At 44.9% G+C, this 11,669-nt stretch overlaps 1 protein-coding gene across 1 annotated transcript; it reads right to left on the bottom strand.

The window, feature by feature from the left end:
- Positions 1–285: 285 nt before the first annotated feature.
- On the bottom strand, positions 286–2,791 carry LOC125548394 (WRKY transcription factor 71-like). The gene is made up of 3 exons (XM_048711999.1): positions 2,203–2,791; positions 1,139–1,285; positions 286–1,059 (listed from the first exon to the last, which is right to left on the bottom strand). Exons 1-3 carry the CDS (start codon positions 2,694–2,696, stop codon positions 663–665), a joined length of 1,038 nt encoding a protein of 345 aa, XP_048567956.1. The 5' UTR covers positions 2,697–2,791; the 3' UTR covers positions 286–662.
- Positions 2,792–11,669: the final 8,878 nt, after the last annotated feature.

Below are 11,669 nucleotides of genomic sequence, written 5' to 3'. Positions count from 1 at the left end.
TTCATGTCTCAGTTATAAATTCCTTCTACGAAACAAGCAAATCACGAGGAGGCGACACATACTATGCCTACTCCCACAAGAAACCGCCCAGTGCATCAACGTCCAAAGCAATCAAAATTCTCTTTTGCGCCATGATTATCTCGACTATGCTTTGCACATGCATAAAATTAAAGAAACTGCCACCGGCCATCAAGGAAGTGCCCTTAAATAAATATATAAGCGTTCCACGAACAAGCAGAAGTTGAGATGGCGGCTTGTGTAAATAATTCCTCATAGAAACGAAAGTGAAGTGAAATATTCCTCTCATCAATGAGATACACATATGCACTCGAGTACATGTACAAGAAGTCCACAGTACGAGCTATATAAATTAATAAGTTGCAAGTGTTCTAGTTATTAGACCAGCTTCATCAACTCATCCAATTTGCCCGTGGAGGACAAATGGAAGAGGATTAAAGCAATGTAGGCACAAGTTCAAGATGAAAAGCTTGCATCGAATTAATAATTAGGATAACAGGACCGCAGCATGCATAGACCAAGCTCAAGGGTAACCCTGGCGATCACATCTGGCGCAACTCCAGCATTTGGAAAGCATCATATATGCATATCTACTAGGCTAGCTAGCTACTAATTAATTAAGTGTATCTGAAGGAGTTAATTAGTCAGGGGTTGTTGGGCATTGTGGAAGTGGAGAGGTCTTGCAATAGCGCGTAGTCAGTGAAATGGTACTGCTGGAGAGTTCCCGCCATTGGATGAGAGGTTGGATGATGATGGGGAGGCGGTGGCACGCTCAGCAGGTGCATGTTAGGGCTTGGGTAGGGCATGCGCATCATGCTCATCAGCTCTGGGTGGAACACCCCCGGCGGTATGAGGTGCGGCGGCGGGAGCCCGTGGAGTCCGGGGGGCATAAAGAGGTGCGCGGCGCTTCCCCGGAGGCTGGCGGGGCTGTGGTGCGTGTGCTGCCCTTCGTACGTGGTGATCACCGTCGACGGGTCCTGGTACGACCGCTCCACCCGCTTCTTCACGCCGCACTTGGGCGTAGTGCACCGGTAGTAGCTCCTGCGTACATACGTTGTCATTTACATGACGTTATCACGGCCGGTTCACACTGAGCTTCATGCATGCAACTAAAGCGTACCTTGGATAAGGGCTGTTCTTGACGGCCTTCTGGCCGTATTTGCGCCAGCGGTAGCCGTCCTCGAGGTGATCGACCTCGCTCTTGGTGAGGAAGGAGACGCGGGGCAGCCGCGGCCTCTTCTCGGCTTTCTTTTTGGGTTTGTTATTCCTGCAGCGGCAAAGTAACCAATCAGTTAGGTTCATCGGAAAACAAAAGAAAATAAGCACAGAACAGGCACTGATCCAACAGGGCCTAGCTTAATTAGCTAGGTCAATCAATCTATCGTGATTTGTCCGGAAGCACTATATATAGCTAACTATGTCGCATAGATATATATTTCATGGAACGGTGCAGCCCATGTCTATATAGTTCTGCCGAGAGTGATCAGTGCTGTAGATCTATAGTATAACAGACAGGGAGTGTAGTAAGTTAGCTAGCTAGCTAGATATATATACCTACTCTCGTAAAAAAAAGACATATATACCTACAGATCACATGTCATGACAAGATCAGCCTGATGTAATGCAAAATTTAGGAAATTTATGCTAATGGCCTTGATGCTTTTGGAGATTATATTACATTTTTGGATCTTTTCTAAAAGGGGGAGAGATCTTTATTTTTGGTCTTCAAAGACGAAGCTATCTACTTGGTCAAAGTTTGAAGCTACGGCACGCATGCGCAGCAATTGATTAATTCTAAGGAAGATCTCTTCTAGAGTGTACGTCGATTGTCTTTTAAATTGAATACCACACGATCTATAAAGTTATCTTGGACCAAAGCAATAAGAAGCATATAAGACGACAAAAGTGTGCGTCAGCTTTGGGGCTAACCGGATCTAATTCATGATGAACTATAAGAACCCTAATGAAGCAAATCGTAGCAAACCCTAATGTTCACATCACGTAATAGACAAGGCACGAGCACAATGGGGCAGAACGAAAGAAAATCGAAGTAATTAAGCAATAGTAGGACCAGATCTATCACTGTATGAACACATCGCATAAGCTCACGACAAAAGGAATCGGTGAAGCAAGAAATCAAGGCGATTCACACAGCAGATCAGCATCAAATTGGCGAAAACCTACGCTGTCTTGGAACTTTCCCCATCTTCATGGTCCTTCCCATCCTCCTGGTCATCCGGCTCCTGCGCCCGGCCCTTCTTGCTCCGGCGAGACTTTCCCTCACCGTCCCCGCCTCCGGACGAGAAAGATACCGATGAGTTGGGTGTTAGCAGCGCCGCGCTTTCTCCAGCAGCGCTGCCGGTGCCCTGGCTGTCTTGGTCATGGCTCCTAACGTCGACCGACAGCTCGTGCTTGGCCGGCACGTCGAGATGCCGAGCTAGCCCGGTGGGGTCCAAGAACCCCTGCAGGTAGCTCGTGATGCTCGAGTACGGCGCGATCTCGTCGGCGCGCACGCCACCGCCGACGCCCTCAGGCTGGCTGAAGAAGAAGCTCTCCATGTCGTCGTTGCTGAGCTCGTAGCCGCCGGCGCCATCGTAGCGGGTGAGTTGGCCGTGGCCATGCTGGTGGTAGAGGCCATGACGGCCCTGATCCCCTCCCCCGCCACCACCGGAAGACATGATGCGAGAGTGGGAGGTAGCTAAGTGTGTAAAGAGAGGAGAGGCGTGGAAGTGAGGAGGAGGGTTTGAGCTTGCACCTAGTCTCGCCTTCCGCTCTTGATATTCATTTTTAATTGCAAAAGCGTGCAGGGATGATAGGCGCAAGATACGACTTTTGTTGAATGGAATATATAATTTTCAGTGGGTGCGGGGGCAAGGCGATCTAGCTAGTACTACGTATTCTAGTGTGATGTGTAGAATCAGTCAATTCCTAATGTGTCAGAACAAACTAGAATTTTACAGTTTGTTTAAGATTCTGTTTGCATTTATCCATCTGGGCGTATCCGTCAGAACAAACTGTCGGCATATAAAATGAACTGCAGATTTCGTTTTTTACAGGCATATTACTGCAGGTTACTGCTGATTGATCGAGATACTTGATTCGAACTGGATGTGATTTAGTGTGCTTAAATCCCGCGTTTGGACAGACATGGAGTACTTTGTTTTTCTCTCTTTTTTAGGGAAGGGCACATACATACTTGTAGTCCTCTACGGTCTAGCTGGTGTTGCAGCCAAGAAATTTGACACACAACGTGTGGCTTTACCCGGTACTACAGCGCTCTCATTCCATAATTCCACGTGCATATATGCGGGTACCATTTGAATTAATGGTCGCATGCATACGTGTATAGCGCTGTGGAGTTGGAGCTTCTTTTTCTTTTCCGAAAAACTATCGATCTATTTATCTTCAATCATGACAGTACAGTAAACACCGAAAATAATAAAAATTATATCCAGTTCTGTAAACCATCTAGCGACGACTACAAGCACTGAAGCGAGAGTTGAAACTTATGAATGTACTATCTATCCAGGTTTGTTATTTTTTTCGTATTTTACTAAACTTTGACCTTAGATTTGAGTAGCAAAATATAAGTTGTATGACATACAAAATATATTGGTATGTTTGTATTTAAAAGAAGTTTTCAATAATATTATTTTTGTTACATATAAATATACTTCCTCCTATGCAAAATAAGTGTTGTGGTTTTAGTTCAAAATTAAATGTATGGTCAAATTTTCATCCAAAATGCGATGTGACTAATATACCCGGACGAAAGTATGGTACACATATACATACGGCATTCAAATTACTCTCTCTCTCTCTCCCTCCCTCCCACTCTCTCTCTCTGCTATGGAATACGGACAACACTTTCATGGAGTACCATATACATAACCGTACATAGTGCAACTGACCTTCCGGACGGATAAGATAGTCAGGTGAAATTAGCAAACCATGTTCTGTTGTCTAAATCAAACATGTATATGCGTGCATGATTTGGTTTTGTATTTTTCTTCTTCGAAACAATGAGCCTCCCCTTGACTATTTCTATTAAAGAAACCGCCACAGTACTAGAAGGTAGCAAATGAAACAACACCAAATGGGAAAGAAAGCCTCTGAAGGCAACCGAAGCAAAAGTCATTGGTTACTACTGCACATAGGCAGGGTCAACCAACAACGCAAATGACCCCTCCCCCTCCCACACACACACTTAGGGTGAAACTACTCTAAAAGTTCAAAACAGTTTTTCACCATGCTACTTATTACATCATGATCAGAGAAGAAAAGCTTATAGCTAAATGAGACTCCCAACACCACTCAGGTTCCAAATCCTCCTGTCCAAAGGGTTCCATTCATGTCTTATGTTGAAGATTTCTCGCAACACCTCTCTGATCCTTAGCACACCATCTTCAGTTATACTTCCATCTTGGTTTTTTTTTTGTAATATTCTCCAAGAATTCAGCAAGGAACAAAATTTGAAAACCACAAAAGAGGATCATCACAAAATTTCTTGTCAAAGCACGCTCTATTCCTACTTTTCAAAATTGTCCAGCAGATAGTAACCCCCCCCCCCCCCAATGAGTACCAAGCGTCTTTGATTTCCAGGGAAAGACTGAAAGTAGCTTCCCATCATATCTAAAACACCATCAGGGGGTCTAGTCAAGTCAAAGGCACAAACCATCACCTGCCAGACAAATCTGGCAAGGATACACTGGAACATAATATGATCAATATTCTCTTTGAGGCCACATAAATGACATTCTTCATTGCCATCAAATCCGTCCTCCTTTGATGAGATTTTCTTTAGTTAAAATGCTATTGTTGATCATCACCCACAAAAAACCCTGATTTTTGAGGGAATTCTCAATTTCACTAGTAGAAAAGGGGGCAAAGGTCCAGGCCGGGTCAGCCCATTAGTCCCGGTTCAGTCCAGAACTGGGACCAATGGGGGCATTGGACCCGGTTCGTGAGCCCAGGGGGCCGGCCGGGCCACGTGGGCCATTGGTCCTGGTTCATCTGGACCTTTTGGTCCCGGTTGGTGGGACAAACCGGCACTAATGGGCCTCGCTCCTGACCCACCACCATTGGTCCCGGTTGGTGGCTTGAACCGGGACCAAAGGCTCCCCTTTAGTCCCGATTCATGCCACCAACCGGGACCAATGAGGTGCCTATATATACCCCCTCGCGTAAGAGCAGAACACACTGCTCTATTTTTTCTGGCCGAGGGGGAGAGGGCTTGGTGGTGCTCTAGCTCACCTCCTATGCACACAAGGTGTTTGATGGAATGCCCGAGCCACACTACTTAAGCTTTCTCCTCTCCAAGCTCGACCTCCAATCTCCATTTTCCTCAATATTTGTCTAGGTTTAGCGGTCTGTCACGCCCCGTCCCCGTCTTCACCGCCGTCGATCACCCGCGCCGAGCTCATCGCCGGCACCACCGTGGTGAGCCTCTTGTTCTTATCTTCTTTCTGAAAGGAAAAATATATTCTTACTTGTATGTTTACATAGATACTTGTATTATTTTCTTACTTTTATTATTGCATCTTATATAGTGCGATGGTTTTGGTATCCGCCCCCGTCGGCCCTCGTCCTGTCTATGATTCGGATGTGGTATATATATTATCTTTATAACTATTGGTTCATTTATTGTTTATGAAAATTATGCCGACCAACGTGACATAGATTTTATTTATGTAGGATGTATGTGAATCGAAAATTCCAACCGACCCTATTGTCGAGAGGTTAAATTTAGTTGAAGAAGAAAACAATTTGTTGAAGGAAAAAATAAAAAAAATTGAGGAGGAGAAGATGATATTGGAGTTGCATGTTGCGGATGTTGTCGATGATCACAAGATCAAGATGGATGCAATGCGCTTGAAGATTAGAAAGATTAGAAAATATGCCATTCATACCGAGGCTTGGTATCATTATGCCGTTGGATCAATTGTTACCTTGGTTGCGATTATGATCGCATTTGTTTTCGCATTGAAATGTTTTACATAGTTTCAATGTATGGTTTAATTAATTAGATGCTCTGGAGAGCTATATGTTGTTAAATGAGAACTATGTATGTACTTTGGTTTTAATGTGATGATGAACTTCTATTAATTTGGACACTTAATTATATATAATGCACGCAGATGAACCGGCAATGAATGTACGGTGACAAACACACCTCCGAGTACATTAAGGGCATGCATGAGTTTCTCGATGCGGTTGAGGCAAAGAAGCAGAATGGTTTTATGTGTTGTCCATGCACTGAATGTGGGAATACGAGGTCTTACTCTAACCGGAAAATCCTTCACTCCCACCTGCTTTACAAGGGTTTCATGCCACACTATAATTTTTGGACGAGGCACGGAGAAATAGGGGTTATGATGGAAGACGGCGAAGAAGAAGAGTACGATGACAACTATGTGCCCCCTGAATACGGTGATGCTGCAACGGGGTAGCTGGTGAAGATCAAGAGGAACCAGACGATGTGCCCAATGATGCTGCAACGGGTGAAGCTGCTGAAGATCAAGAGGAACCAGACAATGTGCCGATGATGATGATCTCCGTCGGGTCATTGTCGATGCAAGGACGCAATGCGAAAGTCAAAAGGAGAAGCTGAAGTTCGATCGCAAGTTAGAGGATCACAAAAAAGGGTTGTACCCCAATTGCGAAGATGGCAACACAAATCTCGGTACCGTACTGGAATTGCTGCAGTGGAAGGCAGAGAATGTTGTACCTGACAAAGGATTTGAGAAGCTACTGAAAATATTGAAGAAGAAGCTTCCAAAGGATAACGAATTGCCCGACAGTACATACACAGCAAAGAAGGTCGTATGCCCTCTAGGATTGGAGGTGGAGAAGATACATGCATGCCCTAATGACTGCATCCTCTACCGCGGTGCATACAAGGATCTGAACGCATGCCCGGTATGCGGTGCATTGCGGTATAAGATCAGACGAGATGACCCTGGTGATGTTGACGACGAGCCCCCCAGGAAGAGGGTTCCTGCGAAGGTGATGTGGTATGCTCCTATAATACCACGGTTGTAACGTCTGTTCGGAAACGAAGAGCATGCCAAGTTGATGCGATGGCACAGTGAGGACCGTAAGAAAGACGGGAAGTTGAGGGTGAAGGAAATATGCCCTAGAGGCAATAATAAAGTTATTATTTATTTCCTTATAATCATGATGAATGTTTATTATTCATGCTAGAATTGTATTAACCGGAAACATAATACATGTGTGAATACATAGACAAACAAAGTGTCACTAGTATGCCTCTACTTGACTAGCTCGTTAATCAAAGATGGTTATGTTTCCTAACCATGAACAATGAGTTGTTATTTGATTAACGGGATCACATCATTAAGAGAATGATCTGATTGACATGACCCATTCCATTAGCTTAGCACCCGATCGTTTAGTATGTTGCTATTGCTTTCTTCATGACTTATACATGTTCCTATAACTATGAGATTATGCAACTCCCGTTTACCGGAGGAACACTTTGGGTGCTACCAAACGTCACAACATAACTGGGTGATTACAAAGGAGCATTACAGGTGTCTCCAAAGGTACATGTTGGGTTGGCGTATTTTGAGATTAGGATTTGTCACTCCGATTGTCGGAGAGGTATCTCTGGGCCCTCTCGGTAATGCACATCACTTAAGCCTTGCAAGCATTGCAACTAAATGAGTTAGTTGCGGGATGATGTATTACAGAACGAGTAAAGAGACTTGCCGGTAACGAGATTGAACTAGGTATTGGATACCGACGATCGAATCTCGGGCAAGTAACATACCGATGACAAAGGGAACAACGTATGTTGTTATGCGGTCTGACCGATAAAGATCTTCGTAGAATATGTAGGAGCCAATATGGGCATCCAGGTCCCGCTATTGTTTATTGACCGGAGACGTGTCTCGGTCATGTCTACATTGTTCTCGAACCCGTAGGGTCCGCACGCTTAAGGTTACGATGACAGTTATATTATGAGTTTATGCATTTTGATGTACCGAAGGTTGTTCGGAGTCCCGGATGTGATCACGGACATGACGAGGAGTCTCGAAATGGTCGAGACATAAAGACTGATATATTGGAAGCCTATGTTTGGATATCGGAAGTGTTCCGGGTGAAATCGGGATTTTACCGGAGTACCGGGAAGGTTACCGGAACCCCCCGGGAGCTAAATGGGCCATGATGGACCTTAGTGGAAAATAGAAGAGGCAGCCCTACATGGGCTGCGCCCCCCCCCCCCCCCCCCCCCGTCCTACTAGGACTAGGAGAGGTGGCCAGCCCCCTCCCTCTCTTTTCCCCCTTCGCGAATCCTATTCCAACTAGGATTGGGGGGGGATCCTACTCCCAGAGGGAGTAGGACTCTCCTGGCGCGCCACACCTTGGCCGGCCAGCCTCCCCCCCTCTAGTCCTTTATATACTGAGGTAGAGGCACCCTAGAACAGACAAGTTGATCCACATGATCTATTCATTAGCCGTGTGCGGTGCCCCCAGCCACCATATTCCTCGATAATACTGTAGCGGAGTTTAGGCGAAGCTCTGCTGCTGTAGTGCATCAAGATCGTCACCACGCCGTCGTGCTGACGGAACTCTTCCCCGACACTTTGCTGGATCGGAGTCCGGGGATCATCATCGAGCTGAACGTGTGCTCGAACTCGGAGGTGCCGTAGTTTCGGTACTTGATCGGTTGGATCGTGAAGACGTACGACTACTTCCTCTACGTTGCGTCAACGCTTCCGCAGTCGGTCTGCGTGGGTACGTAGACAACACTCTCCCCTCTCGTTGCTATGCATCACATGATCTTGCGTGAGCGTAGGAAATTTTTTGAAATTACTACGAAACCCAACAGAGAGCACCCGCTGACGGGTCGCAGTGGAGAAAAATCGAGAGAAAGTAATGGGATGAGTTTGCAAAGGACCCAAGGAACGTATGGTTTGCTTTAAGCGCGGATGGCATTAATCCTTTCGGGGAGCAGAGCAGCAATCACAGCACCTGGCCCGTGACTCTATGTATGTATAACCTTCCTCCTTGGATGTGCATGAAGCGGAAGTTCATTATGATGCCAGTTCTCATCCAAGGCCCTAAGCAACCCGGCAACGACATTGATGTGTACCTAAGGCCATTAGTTGAAGAACTTTTACAGTTGTGGAATGGAAACGGTGTACGTACGTGGGATGAGCACAGACAGGAGGAATTTAACCTAAAGGTGTTGCTGTTCGTGACCATCAACGATTGTCCCGCTCTCAGTAACCTTTCAGGACAGACAAACAAAGGATACCACGCATGCACGCACTGTTTAGATGACACTGCAAGTATATACTTGGACAAATGCAGGAAGAATGTGTACCTGGGCCATCGTCGATTTCTTTCGACCAACCATCAATATCGAAAGAAAGGCAAGCATTTCAAAGGCGAGGCAGATCACCGGAAGAAGCCCGCCACGCGTACCGGTGATCACGTACTTGCTATGGTCAATGATTTACACGTAATCTTTGGAAAGGGTCCCGGTGGACTAGCTGTTCCGAATGACGCTGAGGGACACGCACCCATGTGGAAGAAGAAATCTATATTTTGGGACCTACCCTACTGGAAAGACCTAGAGGAATCGACATGATGCACGTGACGAAGAACCTTTGCGTGAACCTGCTAGGCTTCTTGGGCGTGTATGGGAAGACAAAAGATACACCTAAGGCATGTGAGGACCTGCAACGTTTGCACGAAAAAGATGGCATGCCTCCGAAGCAGTATAAAGGTCCTGCCAGCTACACTCTTACGAAAGAAGAGAAAGAAATCTTCTTTGAATGCCTTCTCAGTATGAAGGTCACGACTGGCTTCTCGTCGAATATAAAGGGAATAATAAATATGCCAGAGAAAAAGTTCCAGAACCTAAAGTCTCATGACTGCCACGTGATTATGGCGCAACTGCTTCCGGTTGCATTGAGGGGGCTTCTACCGGAAAATGTCTGATTAGCCATTGTGAAGCTATGTGCATTCCTCAATGCAATCTCTCAGAAGGTGATCGATCCAGAAATCGTACCAAGGCTAAGGAGTGATGTGGCGCAATGTCTTGTCAGTTTCGAGCTGGTGTTCCCACCATCCTTCTTCAATATCATGACGCACGTCCTAGTTCATCTAGTCGACGAGATTGTCATTCTTGGGCCCGTATTTCTACACAATATGTTCCCCTTTGAGAGGTTCATGGGAGTCCTAAAGAAATATATCCATAACCGCGCTAGGCCAGAAGGAAGCATCTCCATGGGCCATCAAACAGAGGATGTTATCGGGTTTTGTGTTGACTTCATTCCTGGCCTTAAGAAGATAGGTCTCCCTAAATCGCGGTATGAGGGGAGACTGACTGGAAAAGGCACTCTTGGAAGTGACACAATAATATGCAGGGACGGATATTCTTGGTCTCAAGCACACTACACAGTTCTACAGAACTCTACCTTGGTGACCTCGTATGTCGATGAACACAAGAACAGTCTGCGCTCCAAACACCCGGAGCAGTGCGACGACTGGATTACATGTGAACACATCAGGACTTTCAGCAGTTGGTTGGAAACATGTCTCAGAGGTGACAACACTGTTTGTGATGAGCTGTACTTGTTGTCTAGGAGACCATCTTTGACTATATTGACTTATAAAGGATACGAGATAAATGGGAATATATTTTACATGATCGCCCAAGATCAAAAGAGCACCAACCAAAACAGCGGTGTCCGCTTTGATGCAGCAACCGAGAGCGGAAAGGACACATATTATGGTTACATAGTGGACATATGGGAACTTGACTGCGGACATGATTTTAAGGTCCCTTTGTTTAAGTGCAAATGGGTCAATCTGTCAGGAGGCGGGGTACAGGTAGACCCATAGTACGGAATGACAATAGTGGATCTGAAAAATCTTGGGTACACTGACGAACCGTTCGTCCTAGCCAATGATGTGGCACAGGTTATCTATGTGAAGGACATGTCTACCAAACCGAGAAAAAGAAAAGATAAGGAAGCGAATACATCATACGATGAGCCAAAGCGCCACATAGTTCTTTCAGGAAAAAGGGACATCCTGGGGGTGGAGGGCAAGACAGACATGTCTGAAGATTATGAAAAGTTTCATGAAATTCCTCCCTTCAATGTCAAGGCTCACCCAAGCATCCTGATAAACGATGAAGATTATCCATGGTTACGACGCAATAAGCAAATGACACAAGCGAAGAAAAAGTGAAGACTTTCTCCCGCAACTATTATGATGATACCATGCCAACTTTGTAACACACGAGTATGCTATGCCAACTTTTTCAGAGTTCATTTGAAAACTATGAATTTAGGTCGAATTTTCTCTATAGGTGCATCTATGTTCATTTTTTTAGTAAAGTTAATCACAAACTTTTGATTCACACAAATTTCAAAGAATTCAAATTTTAACTATTAAAATTTGAAAACTAATGGCACTAACAGAAAGTTTATAATATTTCTAAAACTAATGGCACTAACAGAAAGTTTATAATTTTGCTGACCTAAAAGCAAAAAGAATTAAAAAATAAAACAAAAAACAAAAGAAAATAAATAATACAAAAAACAAAAGAAAAAACAGGAAAAAAAATAAAAATAGCAACAATAAGTATTTTGTTGTAAGTAGAAACAAAA

This window comes from Triticum urartu, chromosome 3, assembly GCF_003073215.2.
Source record: "Triticum urartu cultivar G1812 chromosome 3, Tu2.1, whole genome shotgun sequence".
NCBI lineage: Eukaryota > Viridiplantae > Streptophyta > Magnoliopsida > Poales > Poaceae > Triticum > Triticum urartu.
Note: the sequence above shows the minus strand (reverse complement) of the source record. Positions and strands in the feature narration are given on the sequence as shown.